This window comes from Dipteris shenzhenensis, chromosome 28 (genome assembly GCF_047967505.1).
Source record: "Dipteris shenzhenensis isolate YYH24624 ecotype China chromosome 28, Dip_SZ_1.0, whole genome shotgun sequence".
Classification (NCBI taxonomy): domain Eukaryota; kingdom Viridiplantae; phylum Streptophyta; class Polypodiopsida; order Gleicheniales; family Dipteridaceae; genus Dipteris; species Dipteris shenzhenensis.
The window spans coordinates 44,330,433-44,347,874 of NC_141623.1; the positions used below are offsets into that span (position 1 = coordinate 44,330,433).

The 17,442-nt window shown below is 45.6% G+C and overlaps 1 protein-coding gene across 1 annotated transcript; it reads right to left on the bottom strand.

The window, feature by feature from the left end:
• Nucleotides 1–58: 58 nt before the first annotated feature.
• On the bottom strand, nt 59–17,182 carry LOC147883606 (cytochrome C oxidase assembly protein). The gene is made up of 3 exons (XM_087399986.1): nt 16,963–17,182; nt 1,543–1,678; nt 59–404 (listed from the first exon to the last, which is right to left on the bottom strand). Exons 1-3 carry the CDS (start codon nt 17,094–17,096, stop codon nt 321–323), a joined length of 354 nt encoding a protein of 117 aa, XP_087256112.1. The 5' UTR covers nt 17,097–17,182; the 3' UTR covers nt 59–320.
• Nucleotides 17,183–17,442: the final 260 nt, after the last annotated feature.

The window sequence follows — 17,442 nt, forward strand, 5'->3', positions numbered from 1 at the left end:
ATGCGATTTGGCACATGCCATATCCATACGCTTGTGTTGGAGTTTTAGTTTGACAGGATTGTGTAAAATTGTGTTTTCTTCATGATGACGACAAGAGGACTATGCTCACTTTGGCAATGCTACTTGAAAAACGCAATGTTCCTCACTCTCGCCATCGCCATGACACTAATTCTAAGGTGAGGCCAAAAGGCTTTTCAACGTCTGTAAAACAACCTGGGAACAGACATTGAACATATGTATGTTGTATGTAATCAGAACGGTGTTCTTACAATGTACATGCCAACAGAACCATGAGCACCCAGCAACTAGAAAACCAACCATCATTTTTGGGGTGCATCTTTCACTCCGGGCCTTGGGACACTTTTGTATTCAAAAGAGTTGATGTCAATTTTCTCTTGAATTGCCTGCAGTGGAACAAAAAAATATGGACATAATAAGACATGCCATTCCATGCAAATGAAAGTAAAGCATAAACAATAATGCGGCGGCGAGACTTGACAGGAATCAAATGTGTCAGAGATACTTAATAAACATTATTCCGTGAGCTGGACAATTCATCCTAATCACACAGCCTGAAATGAAAAGAGATTATTAACTTGAACCTGATACAAGGATCAAGACATAAGGCAGACACCAGATCTGAAAGTTCAACTGTCATTTGTCCGCTGTATGATTTAGGAGCATTAAGTTCTTTTTTCAATGTTGTATTCCAAAATTTGGGACAAAGTACAAATCATGAGATTAAAATTGAAGCAGGAGAACAAAGCAGAAGAAGCACACAATATAGGAATTAATGTGAACAAATTAAAGTCAAGGAAAACATAAACATGCTTAAGCAATATATTTTCCCAGATATTTACAGTGCCAGTGCCTCATCAGCAGCAAGCAGATACATAAAAAGCGTTCCCCCTGGAGGGCAAAGGAAGGTAGCATACAATATTTTTACAAATGTAAAGACACAGAAATTGTCATGATAAGGGAATGGCAAATTGCAAAAAAGTCTGGAAAATGAATCATGGAACTAGTGTATATCTGCAAGGTGACAACAGCAAGCTGGGACATCAAAAACCACAACTCACAGAGGTGGCCAGGGAAATTTGTTTCTACTAGGCAATGGCAACCTCTCAGGGGTTCCCAGCAAAAGCAGTTATGTGCTGAAAATAATCGCACCATTTCTTTTCACGGAATATTAAATTTAAAATCTTATCAAATTTAAGAGGTATAAGTCAAAGACATATCACTGCCTCAATCAGGACTCCTGGAAACAATGAACCCTGTATGTTTCAACATTGTTTTACATATGCTCACTCTCTTATACATGTATACACACACAAACACATGTTTAGATGTCACAAGGTGGAAAATGATGTAAAAGCTTGACTTCAGTGTTTTTATGGTCAGTCTACTTTCAAATCCATGCAGCAGAAATTACATAAACTATACAAATTGAGGAAGAAACCAATTGCAAGCATGTCTGAAGATGTAGACTTTACTGAACAATAATCAATGCACCACATATAATGCTTGATGGAGAGTGCAAACCTTCAACTCTTCTTCCAAATCTACTACTTTCTTTTTTCGTTGGATGTTGCCAGCTATTGGGCCCTCACGAGAAAGTCCTTTTGTGTCTTTGATAACTCCCCACTCTTCTTCATCAATTGCAGTTGCTACCTCACGCCTACAATGCCAAAGTTTACAAAAAAGTAAATGACTAGCAATAGCTTGGAAAGCCAAACAATATCTTAGAATGCACCCAAGATCAACCAAGAGCATTTAAAATGTACTACACCAAGTTTAATCTACCGTGCAACAGCCTTAGCTCTGATGCATCCAAACATCCACCCTCACAAATAGCTTCAAAATGTACAAAGTATTTTCCTTGACATACGTTTGTAGACAGCAGACAGCAAGAAACTGCAAGTTATAAATGTCAATTCTTCTAATGTGCTCACAATTGTGCAGTACGTAAGCTTCAACTCCACCATTGCTCTTGAGTATACCTTACGGATTTTCCTCACTAGGCCTTCTCTCTCTCCCGCTCGGTACAACAGGGCTGCCCCTTGGCCCCTTTCTTTTTCCTCTTTGTAGCCGAGGAGCTTGGCTATTTCCTACACTCCCAAGCCACAGGAATGAGACTTCCAATCCAGCAGCAGGAGGAAATCTTGGACTCTGAGTTTGCAGATCACACAGCAATGTATGTGGAGGGGTCGGCATCGAGCCTCAAGGCAGTCATAGGACCCTTGGCTATCTATTGTGGGGCCTCCGGGGCTCGGATTGCGACTACACTAAAACCAATCGGTTTCTTCACGGGGATGGAGGAGGTCCAAGAGGTTCAGATTGGGGCGCTGCCTTTGGTTTTCAGTGGATCCCACAAGGACAGACAGCGAGATATTTGGGGCGTCAAGTAGGGATCAACATTACAGTAGAGCAGCAGATCGCTCGGTTCTAGAGTGTGTGCGGCGGAAGCTTTCATATTGAGCCTCGACAAACTCTCTCTAGCAAGGAGGGCACTTGTAGTCAACCAGGTTCTCTTAGCAACGGCTCAGTATATCGCTTCTTGTTGGTGCTTTCATAGGGGCTGCATGGGACAACTTAGGAGCCTGGTGTGCAATTTCCTGTGGGCTGGGTCAAACGGGACGAGGAACACCAGGGTCAAGGTTGCTTGGCAAACTGCCATCATGCTGCAGGCTCGAGGTGGCTTGGGCATCATTGATCCGGAGATGCATAGCAAAGCCCTTTTGGGCAAGCTAGTGGTTAGCGAACTTACCCCAGGTACAGAGCCCTGGAAACTCCTACTACAGAGGGGCTTCTCAAGAATACCCCATGCACAGGAGGTCAGTGTTAGCAATCACAGCGGTGGTTCTTTTCGGAGGCCCCTCTCACAAGGAGAGGATCCCCACTGATACAGAGCCTTTTCAGGGTTTGGCAGAGATTGGTAGGGGGACTCATATGGGCCCCACCTAATTGCAGAGAGGAGTGAGTGCCAACCCCTCATTTGGCACCCGAAGGTCCGGGATGAGGATGGTTGTATGCTCAGACAGTATGCTCAGACAACGGACACACAAAGGCTCGGCTCAGTGGGACAATGGACCAGCCAGCTCATTTTGGGCCTGGAACAGACTCCCAGTCTACCCTGAGGCATGTCTAAGAGCTATCTCTCACATGCGAGGAGCAGGGCACAGGATGAGGATGGTTGTATGCTCGGACAACGGACACACAAAGGCTGGACTCAATGGGACAGCGGACCAGCCAGCTCGTTTCGCGCCTGGAGCAGACTCCCAATCGACCTTGAGGCACGCTTCAAAGCTATCTCTCACGCGCGAGGAGCCGGGCACAGGATGAGGGAGATAGACGCAGCCATACCAAAGGGATGGAGGGCTGCTCTATAGATCTAGGCAGATTGCAGATGGCTGGGACAATTCTCTAGGTTAGTTGTCCCTCTGCGGGTCATGATGCGGCACGATAATGGTTGGGTCAGCTTCTTCGAAGTAGGGATGGGGGGACTTCTCCAGTCGTTGTCGGAAGGAGACTCATACATGGATGGGAGCCTCGACTCATTGCACTGGCAATTGGTCACAATAGTGGGTCGTCTAGGCAAGGAATGGTTTATCGACCCCCCAAGCATCCAAGATCAAGAGATCCCTCGGTGGCGACTGTGGCTCTGGGAGGGTCGCCCCCTTCGGGAGATTCAGTGGGACCCAAGAGAGTGGTTCTGGACGAAGAGGGTGGACGACTCAGGAGATACCCTTCTCCTACACGACACGGATAGGACAGTAACTACGGATGGACATGATCTGAACTCCGCATAGAGAGAGAGAGAGAGAGAGAGAGAGAGAGAGAGAGAGAGAGAGTCTATTAACGGCCACGGGAGACCAAAGGTCTATGGGACAATAGAAAACCCATCCAATACATCAGCTTAGGAAGGGCACATGGCAGCTGCCTGAGAGTGCATAAAGAAACTCCATTTATTTAAAGTTTCTAGATTATGTCCTAGAAAAAAGCATATAGTTGGCCATACATCATTTTAAGATTGAGAGTCTTTTGGTTTTGATTTAAACTCCTTAATGATTGTTATTCCTCCACGGTACACTACCCTTTTACCATCTTTCTTGGCAACCTTAACTCTGGCTACTTCCATTGCTTTATCATACAACGTACCCTTGTGAGTTCCTCGGCTATCCATAGCTTAGTACCTTTCAGCTTGTAAGATTCTCGTAAAATCTTGAGTCGTGAGAGTCGTGAATTAAACTTAAGGATAGCATGACCTTTACTCTGGCGATAAAGACTACTCTAGCCTCACCATCATCATCAGAATTGTCAGGCTTGTCATCCTCGTCAGCTGTCCAATCAATGTTCAATGCATTATCCCGTCTAGCTTAATGTTCCTTGATCTACTGCTAAATATCAATTTTGTTGACCTTTGCTTCAAACTCCACAATGACCTCCTATTTGGCTGTCCGTATTTCATTATGAACTAAATCCTTGACTGTGGAGACTAACTGGGGGGTAGGGGGGGAAGCCTTACAAGACTTCACAACCTCATCAACCACTGCCTGTTTGCCAGGCCCTTCTAGAACCTGAAGTCAAGCCTTTACTTCTACCAACTCCAGTCTTAACTCTCTGACTATTTGCTGCAAATAATAAATCTGTTCATGTTGCCCAGTGATGGGTCGCTTTGAACCTGCTTGTTGGTAGTTGCGTGCAAACGGAGAGGCCGTCATGGCTGTCACTATCGCATATCGTGCCTTGGTTGAGGTTGCTGGTGTTAAGGGGGGTTTCGAGGCAAGAGTTAGCCATTTCATGCTGGCCATATCTGAGTACCCCCAAAGCTGAAGATAACCCCTAGAATGGGCCTGGTATTCAGCCCAACTTGGGGTGACGTGGAACTGGAGAAGACTAACTGACGAACTGACGAGCTGGTTCGGACTGAACTGAAGTGGCTGTGCAAAACCCTAACTGGTTTGAAGTGAGTTGAAGTGGAGGCGAGCTGTTTGCTGCTACTGTTCGACAGCGACAGGTTGAGCGACGAAGTGTTTGAGCGAACAAGCGACGGCTGCGTGGACAAACGGCGAACTGACGAGCGACGAGCAGACGACGAGCTACGAGAGGGTAGAGAGAGGCTGAGACCACCTAGCTGAAGCTGCCTTGGGATTGAAGGCGATGAGGAGCCGCTGAGGTGCCACAAACACGTCGGGGCTAAGCTTAATGGAGAATAGGGTGACAAGCTGAAATCCCAGGGAGAAAGAAACACCACTGTGAAGAGGGAGGGGATCTTGGCCGAAGGCCAAAATCAGAGAGAGAGAGAGAGAGAGAGAAAGAAAGAAAGAAATAAATAAATAAATAAATTTTATTAGAGTCTTCGGAAGGCCGATGGGTCTATGAGACTGAAAGAAAACCTGATACAAATCACAGTAAGGGTGGAGCTACTGAAATGAGCATCATCACCTGTGCTGAATCCTAAATCAAAGAGAGAGAGAGAGAGAGAGAGAGAGAGAGAGAGAGATGATATGAGATGGTTGTATTAAAGTCCGCTTTTGAGACCCTTCAGGATCTATGGGACTGGCAATCACTAACGAATAATAGTGATCCCTTACATCCAGTGAAAGAAAATATTACAACCTTTATGCATTTAAGTACCTGTTGGGCTAGCTCGTGTGCTAGTCCCAGTACCTTGTTACGATGTTTCAAGACCTCCTTCAAGTAGCCCCCTAACTTTTTGGCTGGCTGCTCTTCTCTGATGTGAGCGTAGGCTCTACATCTGAGGAGTACATGCTGCTCATCTTCTACCTCCCCTGTTGGGTAGATTTTGTAGGTCCGTTTCTCTCTGGGGATCCTAGGTCTTGCCCACCTACCCCTCTCCACCTCAAGATCATGTGAGCTAGTTCTGATTTTGCAGATTAGCTGTCTCTTGAATATTGATGTCTCTTCCCCAAGATGTTTCTGCATTCCATAAGTTTCCATCGAGTTGATTTCCTGTTTGTAGAATTGTGTTTTTGTCCCCGGGTTTTGCCATAGTTTTTGTAGCATTCCTTGTGTCACTATCTCTTTAATCTCACATGCATCTTTCGGTATGTCAACAGCTGTTATACCCCATGATTCCATCCACTTCGTGCCCTCTTTATGCCATCCCATGATTTTCGTAGCTTCGATTGCTTTTCGTGGTATCCTACTGGCATCCATCTTCTCGACTTCGTTGAGGTAAGCCATGAATTGACATAATGCTTCCCCTTCCAGAGGTACATAGTTGCAAGAAACGGCCGTTTCTTGGTAGGAAACGAAAACAGCGAAACGGAAACGGAAACGCCGTTTTGTAAAACCTGTTTTTAACCTGGACCCCCAAAATCGCGATTTCGCCGCCTGGCTCCTTTTTTTGCCACCTCCCACCCATTGCACTCCTTCTGTGCATCCTTGTTGCTCTCTCCACCTTCTCTAAGCTCTCTCCATTCCTCCATCCTTTGCTCTTGGACTCTCCATCCCGTTTTCCTCGGACCTCCATCCTTCTCTCTCCATCCTCTTCATCCTTCTCTCCATCTTCTCCATCCTGCAAGCTGCAGCTTGGCAACCTGCTCTCCATCCCTCCATCCTTCTTCTCTCCATCCTCTCTTTAATCTTACCTGTAACCTCTCCATCCTCCTCCTCTCCATCCTCCTACACTTCTACCTCTGATCCTCCAAGCTGCAGCATAATGCATCTTGATTCCTAGACTATGTTATTTCTTTTTTTATGATAGTAGATACAGTACTTACTACTGAGTATACTTTGGACCTTGGTGCCAGGTGGCAGCTGCTTTTTTTTATATCATCCATGGGTGCTTTTATTTTGAGTCTTGCATGACTCATGAGTCATGATCATGAAATTTGTGGATCATGAATCATGATCATCTATGGAATCTGGACAATGGATGCTTTCAAGTTTCAAGTTTCAAGTTTCAACTTGTGTGCTAAGCTTAAAGTACTTCAAACTTCTAAATTTCAGATTCTTGTAATGCCAAACTTGTTAGTCATGATACATGTTGATTTCAGATTATTGAAGCATCATTCAAGAATTTAGAATCATAGAGGCAAGAATGATGCATTGATGCTTGAAGCTTCAAGTATAGATAATTGTATTATGTGTGATTTGCACTCTATTGATAATTATATTATGTATAAAAAATAAAATTTAAAAATAAATTGCATCAATTTGCCGTTTCTTCTGTTTCCGTTTTGGCGGGGGCCAGAAACTCCGTTTCTTCCGTTTCCATTTCGGCTGGCAACTATGCAGAGGTATCATATCTATTTCGGCCAGTAGGATGGGGTATGGTGTCTGTACCTTTACCCTTAACTCCCCTATCAAGAAACGTTTGTGCAAAGTTTCTATCCGTTCCCAATACTGCCTAGAGAGCCCGGGCGCCGAGACTGGGCATCCATAGAGGATCACCGTCTAGACTCTGTACTAGCATGGTGTATAGAAACTTTCTCATTTCCCAATTCTACAGATGAGCCTACCTGCATTTATTTTGAAAGCTATACAGAGCTTTTAAACCTCCAAAATCCTCCTTTCCACACATGCATTCCATTTGTAGGTGTCTGTAAAATCCAGCCGTAGGTATTTATATGTGTTGACTGTTTCCAGGGGTTTCCCTTCAAAGGTGATATTGTTGGAAAGGTCACCTCCCCATCTGTAAGCCCCCAAATGAGGAGAGCATGGGTGAGGGAGACCTAGGGCAAGGTATGCCCAGAGAAAGGGGACAGCCATTGTACGGATCAGTACGGGCTGCTGCAGGGCAGTGTACGGAAGGTGTGCAAGGTGCGCTAGGGTCCGGACAAAGGCTGAACGGTAGCAGCATGGAGTCGCACTGTTGCAGCAGGTATTGGGCAGATCTATGGCCTGCAAGCAGGGCTGGCAGGGTAAGCAGTCCAAAAGGGCTGGGCCCTGCATGGAACAAAGGGCCAGCAAAGGGCCCTAAATAGGGCTGGATAGGCAGCCAACCAGCCAACCAACTGGTCGAACCAACTGGTCGGTTGGTTAGGGCTGCTACAGACCAGCCAGTCGGCCCAATTAGGGCTGGCTGGTCGGTTGCCCTCATAACTCATTCTCTGGAGCAGCAGATTTACAGCAGACAGGGCTTCCTTTTCCCAGGAGGTGAAGGAGACCTAAAGAGGGCTGCAGACTGAGCTAGTAAGTGCTGCCTACCTAGGCTAATCTACAGGCAGTAAGGTAGAGAGAACCATTCTGGACAGAAAGTCTACAAACACTCGAGGTGGAGCACGCGGGCTCGAGTCTAGAGATAGCCAGCAGATAGGAGAAGTAGCTTGTGGTAAGATCAGAGGACCACACCATTGGTGGGACTCTGGATCTATCTCTTTTGTATTGTGTCCATAGCTTTGGACGGAAATATATTATTTTGGTGGTTTCTCTATTTGGCTGGTTCATTGTCTATTGATGAGTCTGCACATCTATTTTATGCACATAAGTTAAGAAGTTTGTGATTCCACACCCCACACCACATTGTGTGAGCTCCTGGGCTATTCTATCAGTCTTCCGCTGTGCACCCCTCTGTTAAGTCATTTCTAACAGATATCCACTTCTTTATTACGTGTTCCAATCACCATTACGAGAGAGAGAGAGAGAGAGAGAGAGAGAGAGAGAGAGAGTATGGGGGAGCAGCAGGTTTCTCACGAGGTGGAATAACAAACCTCTTAGAAATCAAGGCAAGAGCATGGGCATCCCATCTCCTCTGATCAGCTATGACAACTGCAAATACTATGAGTGTCCGTCTAGCCACCCCTACGGGCCCTATGTTCTACCAAGTGTAACTGGTGCATTAGGTGCGGCATCTACACGATAGGGTTCATCCCAATTCACAATTTCCCATAAACCTTTGGCAACCAACACATTTTAAACCATGAAACTCCATAAAGAGTAGTTGGTGTCATCAACTTTCTCCTCTCGGGCCACCAAACAAATTGTCATTATGAGCCATATATCACTACACAATTGACTAAAAGTGCTAACTGAATACCTTGCTGAGTGCTTATACCTGCAAAGTGCTCAACAAAACTCCAAAGAGAAATTTGGGAGCCTGGGAAACCGAGAATCCAAGTAACAGGACCAAATCCAAGCCAACCAGGATCCAGGACAAATCTAGATCCAGGTAGGCAGCTCCGAGCAGATCTAAGCATGCAAATCTAGGACAATCCGGAAGCAAAATCTAGAAACAGAATCCAGACAAAATTCTGTGAAAGCAAGATTGTTCCGGGGCGAAATCCAAAAGCTCTTCTTGCAATTGGAACCACGTGAGCTCTTTGACTGAAATTTGATGTCCTCTTTGCACAAAACCACCTTTGTTTTGACTGAAACAGGTCAGGCAAATATTTCCAGGTCTAGTTGAGCAGCAAATGAAATGAGTCGAACAAAAATACAGAACCTAATGATGAGCTGGAATAGAGCAAAAAATACTGGCTAACACCTTCAAAATAGAGGCGATAGCTCCAAGCATAGTTGCCAGAAACGGCCATTTCTTGGCAGGAAACGAAAACGGCGAAACGAAAATGGTGTTTCTTGAAGAAACGCCGTTTTGTAAAACCTACTTTTGGCCTAGACCCCAAAAATCGCGATTTCGCCGCCTCCCGCCCATTGCACTCCTTGCTCTCTCTCTACCTTCTCTAAGCTATCTCCATCCCTCCATCCTTCGCTCTCGGACTCTCCATCCCGATTCCCTCGGACCTCCATCCTCTCTCTCCATCCTCTTCATCCTTCTCTCCATCTTCTCCATCTTGCAAGCTGCAGCTTGGTAGCCTGCTCTCCATCCCTCCATCCTCCTCCTCTCCATCCTCCTTCACTTCTACCTCTGATCCTCCAGGCTCCTTCCACCTCTCCATCCTCTTTTACCTCTGAGCTCTCCATCCTCCTCCTATCTCTCCATCCTTTCTCACTTGTGACCTCTCCATCCTCCTCAATGCCGAGAGATGCTTATTGGGTCCATGTCTCCCTCCTAGATAGTTATAAAGGAGGCGGTGGCTCCAAGAAGTGGAGATGCAACTATTGCGGCATAAGCAAAACGGGGTCTGTCACACGGGTGAAAGACCAACTAGCAGGTGTTCCCAACAAGGATGTAGGACCTTGTGAGTTTGTGCCTGCTCCAGTGAAAGGTGGCCTAACAGAATGGAAGCGTGTGCGCATGGCAACCTTGGCTGCAAAAAGTGGAGGGCAAGGGCTGCAAGATGAAGAAGAGGCTGCTGACTGACATTGAGCCATTGGATGATGCCAGCACATTGGGTTCTGCAAAGAGAAGAAGCAAAGAGAAGAAGAGGAGCATCAACTACATCAAACATGGGTCCTAGTGCTACAAGAACACCCTTGCCACATGGATCAATTAGTGTGGATGCTAGTGCGGGAAAAAGAGAATCACTACAAAGGTCTAGCATTCAAGCACACTTGCAAAAGCAAGCAGTGAAGGAGGCCACTAGTGAGCTCACAAAGCTCTTCATATAGTGTGCAATTGTTAGAAATGACCCAACAGAGGGTACACACAGCGGAAGACTTATAGTAATGCCCAGGAGCTCACACACTATGTGTGTGGGATGTGGAATCACAAACTTCTTAACTTATGTGCATAAAATAGATTTGCACACTCATCAATAGACAATGAATTAGCCAGATAGAGAAACCACCAAAATATATTTCCATCCAAAACTATGGATACAATACAAAATAGATAGATCCACAATCCCACCAATGGTGTGGTCCTCTGATCTTACCACAAGGTCCTTCTCCTATCTGCTAGCTATCTCTACACTCGAGCCCGCGTGCTCCACCTCGAGCGTCTGTAGACTTTCCGTCCAGTGTGTTCTTCTCCACCTTACTGCCTATGAATCAGCCTAGGTGGGCGGCCCCTGCCAAGCTTTGTCTGCAGCACACAGGTCCCTGTTCCACTGCTCCAACCTGCTTGTGAATGGCTGGTCCAGAAGGTATGATGATCTCAGCACCTTGCTCCCCTAGAAGACAGCCAAGGTCCAGCCCTTCCTTGCTAAGTCTGCAGCCCTCGTTGCATTCTCTCACCTCTTGTAGATAGGCCCAGAGAGTAGACTTCCTGCTGCTCCTTTCTGCCCTGGAACTGCTGGCTGCTGGATAATTTGTGAGGCATCAAGCCTCTCCTTTTATAGGCCCTAAGGCCTGCTGTAAAAAACCGACCAGCCAGCTTCATACTAGCTGACCAGTCTGTTGCTAGTCCAACCCTTTAAGGGCTCACAAAACTAGGGCCCTTTGGCCCACACTTCGAGGGCCTTTAGCCCTCCAATCAAGGCAGGGGCCCAGCCTATATAAGGCATGCCACTGCCCATTGGCAGCCCCATTTGCTGCTCCACCAGGCCCCATACAGCCCCGTACACCTGCGCTCCTGACCTGCCATGTCAGCGCCTTTGCTGGTTCTGCCCTCTGCCAGGCTCTTCTCCAGCGCCGTACAGTTCCGTACACTGCTGATATCAGCGCCATGCAGATCCATCCTAGCTCCGGGTACCTTCCATGTTCTTTGATGTGAGGTGCTACCCATGTGGCAGCCCCCTCTCTTCTTTTCCTCTTGGGCACATCCTGCCCTAGGTCTCCCTCCCCCACGCTCTCCTCATTTGGGGGCTTACAGATGGGGAGGTGACCTTTCCAACAGCAATACCCTTTCATGTGGCGAAGACTACATGATGGAGGAAGGCCATGAGAGCCGTGAGCCGCATTGGGTATGAATGGGAGGGGCCTACATATGAGGCCTTGCGGACAAGAGAGCTAAGAAGAGAGAGGGAATGTGTGGAAGACCAAATGAAGCTCTTGAAAGAGACTTGGAAAAAATATGAATGCACACTCTTATGTGGACGGTCAGATACACGCAAGAGGAGTGTGTACAATATTTTAGTGTCTTCTTGCAAGGGAACCATGTTCTTGAGAGCCATAGACGCTTCCACTACAGGTATAGTGATTACAAGATTGTATATTTGGGAGCATTTACGGGCAGCCATTATGGAGATAGGTGTTGAGAATGTGGTGCAGGTGGTGACAGATAATGGCAGCAATTGTGTGTCAATGGGTGCCATGTTAGAAGATGAGTTCCCTAAGATTGTGCGGACAGCCTGTGCCTCACATTGCCTTAATCTTTTGATCGAGGACCTAGGAAAGATACCTTGGATTGATGCCATCTTCTCCACAGCCCGCGATATAGTGAAATTTGTCACGAAAAGACCCAAAGTCCTCAGCATCTATCGGGCTTACAGTGACCTTGAGCTACTGAAACCTCCAGCCACAAGGTTTGCTTACATGTTCATAGTGGTGGAGAGGCTTGTGCGAGTGCACCAGGGCTTGTTGCGCATGGTTGTGTCTTAGGAGTGGGGAGATTGGGATGATAGAGGCCAAGCAAAGTCTATCAAATTTGTCTGCATGATCATGGATGAGTCTTGGTGGAATTAGGCGGAGGCATTAATCAAATCGATTAATCCTATCTACACAGTGCTTCGCATCACGGACATGGAGGGAAGCACATTAGGGCTCTTGTACGAGTTTATGGACAAGATTGGAGAGGCCCTCAACAGAAATACTTCCCTATCGCCTGATAAGTAAGACTTTTTACTTTTGTAATATGTATAATTATTGCAGTTACTAAATTGCAATTTGCTATCATGGAGCCTGGAATTTTCATATATGTATTATGTATGTACTATAGTCTATGAATTTTGCATGCATAATGCATTCTAATTTCTTGTGGCATGATTTAGGGTTGAGTCCATCCGTGCTGTATAGAATAAGCGGTGGAATTGATTTCACTGCCCAATCCATGCGGTGGCACATGTATTACATCCCCTCTGGCGCAGTCAAGAGCAATATGAGAATGACGAGTTGGAGGAGGGGATGCAACACTATCTACAAAATTGGATAAGTGGTGACTTGGAGATGCAACGAAAAATGAAGGATGAACTTCTATTGTTCCGCAATCACATCCTCTCCTTGGGTCGACCTACGGCTAGGCTCCGGGAGACACAGTTGCAACCTATCTCCTGGTGGGAGAAATATGGCAACTATACTCCTACTTTGGTAAGAGACAAGTTACAACGTCACTAGTTAGAGCTTAGTAGTTAAGCAATTTGAAGTTTTATCTACTACAAATATGTTTGAAGTTATCAGGTTCCTAATACTTATCTCTGCTTAAATGGCTTATGGCGAAAACGCCTTGCTATACGTGTTCTCTCACAAGACTGCAGTTCCGGTCCTTGTGAGAGGAACTGGAGCACTTGGGCCCTCTTTCACATAAAGAAGACGAACAAATTGAGCACGGCTCAATTGGAGCGGTTGGTGTTTTGTCATTGCAACCTTCGTCTCCTTGAGTTCGCCGCCGGCTGTCCCGAACCTCACCAAGTGAATGTAGACAAGGTGGACGTGGAGAAGATGAAGGCCATACCAGATATCCCACAGGAGGAGCTGGACATATACACCATGTTGTATGACAAGCAGTCAGCACCAACACACCACACACGATCGCAGACTCAACCATCTGGAGATGGTGCTAGTACTTCACCTACACCCGATGGTCTTGATCCTAATGTTGATGATTCTTCTTCAGACAGTGACACAGATGCCTCAGGCTCATCTGAGGAGGTAGAGGATGACGATGACGAGGAGTCCATGGATGATGCAGACAATCAGTAGTGATGTACCTTGGTCCTTGACTACGACTGTACAGACTACAGTGCTAGCCTACTCATAGTCATGACACTTCAGATGCATCATGCATGCAGGCTGCATCATGATGCATCCTAGACTATGTTATTTCTTTTTTTATGATAGTAGATACAATACTTACTACTGAGTATACTTTGGACCTTGGTGCCAGGTGGCAGCTGCTTTTTTTTATATCATCCATGGGTGCTTTTATTTTGAGTCTTGCATGACTCATGAGTCATGATCGTAGGAATTTGTGGATCATGAATCATGATCATCTATGGAGTCTGGACATTGGATGCTTTCACGTTTCAAGTTTCAAGTTTCAACTTGTGTGCTAAGTTTAAAGTACTTCAAACTTCTAAATTTCAGATTCTTGTAACGTCAAACTTGTTAGTCATGACACATGTTGATTTCAGATTATTGAAGCATCATTCACAAATTTAGAATCATAGAAGCATGCATGATGCATTGATGCTTGAAGCTTCAAGTATAGATAATTGTATTATGTATGATTTGCACTCTATTGATAATTATATGATGAAGAAAAAATAATTTGTTATACATAAACTGTTATCATATTGCTATTTCTTCTATTTCTGTTTCGGCGGGCGCCGGAAACTCCATTTCTTCTGTTTCCAAGATGGATGGCATTTGTTCTGAATCAGTGCTCCAAATGTGGTTGAAACATGGCACAACTGCAGCGAAAATCAATATTTCAGTGGCAGCATGTTGCAAACCAGCTCCCATGAGCTGAGACCGGCTCGAAATGCTTCCCAAATGCTAGAACTGAACGCAGCCCCTCCAAAAACCGTGGCGACCTAATGAAATAGGGCCAACCAGCTCCTTTTCTCATGACAGAATTGGTCCCCAAAGCTTGGAATGGTGCGGGCAAGTACAAGAGGGAAAACCTTCTCTAATACCAAATGTAAACATATGAAGTGAGCTTGCAAGGAGGCAAGGAATTGGTGCTTATATTCGTCAAATTCAGAATAGGGATGAATGGGAGAGTGGCGTACAAAAGGGTGACATGACAAAACCTTAAAAACCCTCAAACATTAACTAGCTTTGAAAGTGCACACACCTACTAACTCAACCAAAGGGAGGAGCGAAAGAAGGCCAAGAGAGTCATGGTTCCACCTCCAAGATTAAACTGGATGTACGACGGCATAAAGGGCCTACCATGTACAAGAGCTCTTAATTGTCTTCTATAGCAATAATTCCATAAGATTTTGGATGAAACTGCTGGAAAGAAGATCTCTATGTGCTATCAAGGGCACTCATGCTTGGAAAGCTCACATGATGCCCATGCACACATTAGGACATCCCCCGCCCCACCACTTACATCTTGCTATGTCTTTATTGTTTTTTATTGTAATCTGTATCCCTAAGGGTCTTGACCTCCTCCTTGCTCATCTTCAGTGGCAATCATTTCCTCTTGAGGTTAGGCCATGGAGGATTCAGGTGGGTACGGTTTTTGAGGAAGCATGTCTCACCCGGGTGGGATGAGTAATTGAATTGATGCGGTAGTGGTGGAATCGAGCATTTATTCTTGGGCAATGAAAACAGCTTCCTCCTTACCTTGAACCTCTAGATCTGAACATAACTATCCCCCTAGTGTTTGACCATTCCACAACCATATGAGCAAAAGGCTATAGATATGAGAAAGGCCATATGGTAAACCTGTTGAGCAACAGCTTACCTAATAGCCCATAACTTCAAGTGGATTAAGAGTGTTTTAATCACTTGTCGCATGGATATAGGTAGCTATACAACAATCATGGTCGGCCACTTGATGCCCGACGCTTATGGGTTAGCTCTTGAGATACACATCAATGAGAACACTAAGAGCGTAGGTATGGAAGCGACTAGACAAGCAGGTTTTAGACGAGATCAATCCACACTAGATCATGCCTTCATCCTCAGAGCCTTCATACAAGAGGCCCAACACAAGAAACAGAGTATACTACTTCTTTGTGGACATCGGAAAGGCCGTTTACGAGCTTGCCTCTAGGCACGACTAAAGCCTCGGATATAGTAGACAACATGATATGGATCCATATGAGAGGATTACAACAATGTGCCCACACAAGGGATGTCAAATGAGGTGAGCAACACCATTGCAGTAAGCAGGGATCCCCCCCCCCCCCTTCCTTTGCAACTTGGCATTGATGAGCTAGTCTCTTTTGTAGATGCATTAGGAGGGCGACAATAGGCTCTAGCACAGTCTGTCACACCTATCTTCTTATATGTGGATGACAGAAGTGGGTTACTGGGTGCAAGGTTGGATTGCTGCTGGCGACCCTACCAGATGCCGAATGGTTGTTTTTGCCTGCATGATCGACCTAAACTGTGTGAATCTGTTCACACAACATAGATACGTAATGAGCTGGAAAGAGGCATATGTGTAGAGTGGCTTCGCTGCAAACTCTAAGTCATGTGAGGTATATATGTTCCCCCACATCATGCGGGACAGCATCATGACATGTAGCCGGCCCTCTCTCAAAACCAGTCCACTTGTCCTCTCCGAAGTCCGACAGAGGCCCCCTCTCAAAACCAGTCCACTTGTCCTCTCCGAAGTCTACTGCCAGAAAGCACCTGCATATAGGGCTGTGGGTTGAACCAGGGAATGAAAGAGGAGTGATCTCATGTGTAAGACCTGGAAATGTGCTTGGAAACATTGTCTCTCCAATCTCAAGATTGAGGCATGCCCCCTAGTCAATCCTTTTGTGCTGCCGGTGTCATGGTAAACTTGGGGCTTGTGAAAATGCACCCCAAGTATACATATGATTTCACACACACACGCACACACGCACACGCACACGCACACACACACATATATATAAAGAGAGAGAGCTGGGTGCCTCACGAGAAGGAGTATCAACGTTTGCAGAAGACCAAAAAAACTGAAAATAACATGAGAATACACCCCTATGGGGGGAACTTGGTGTATCTATTGCACCTCCCAAGAAACTACAGATGGAAAGAAACTAGGGAGTAACGTGAGCGGGGAGTAGCTGCAGCCATGCCTTGTCCAATCTTGTATAGGTCATAAGTATTCTGTACACCGCATGGGGCTAGGGTTCGATATTGAATATTTCTGTTTTTACGTTTAGTTATAGAAACGTAGCTAGTAGAGATTTTAGAAAGTAAATTATCCATCATCAACTGCCAGTGACTCCACTTTACACATATAAGTAAGAAACCCTCGCATTCAAATCATAGGTTTCCATAATCATCAAGCGGACAGATGAAAGAATGAGAGTGAGAGAGAGAGAGCGGCACCTGCCTTGCTGCAAATGAGCGAGGCCGAGCCAACCCAGCACCGTCAAGGTGACGAGAGGCAAACCAAAACGCAAGAATGGGCTCGTTCGCCCCATTCGCTTGTAGGCAGCAGCATTTGGGATGGTGGATGGCATTCTTGCGAGTCGACTTTCGCAATATGATCTTTTCAAACACTTGTGAAAGCATATATTTGAATTACCATTTGAATTAAGATGTGTATTTCAAATTGCCATTTATGGAGATGATCTTACAAAAACTATATTTTAATCTCTCAACGTGGGGATCCCACTCAGGCCATGCCTTTTCGAGTGTCATTATAAGACTTAGTGTAAAGTAGCTTGATAAATATTTCCAATAACTTGTAAAAGGGAAACATAGGTGTAAAAAACGAAAAGAGAAAAAGAAAGAGAAGGTAAAGGATTATGGTGGCGAAAGGTCGATGAGTGAAAAGAGAGGAGACAAAAAGTGTTGTGTATGTGT

Excerpts from the sequence above, each read along its gene's own strand:
- LOC147883606 (XM_087399986.1), bottom strand. The coding sequence starts at position 17,096 with ATGCCATCCACCATCCCAAATGCTGCTGCCTACAAGCGAATGGGGCGA. Across the intron at positions 1,679-16,962 it reads GCTCATTTGCAGCAAGGCAG|GCGTGAGGTAGCAACTGCAA; the intron begins GTGCCGCTCTCT and ends TTGGCATTGTAG. Across the intron at positions 405-1,542 it reads ATTTGGAAGAAGAGTTGAAG|GCAATTCAAGAGAAAATTGA; the intron begins GTTTGCACTCTC and ends GTTCCACTGCAG.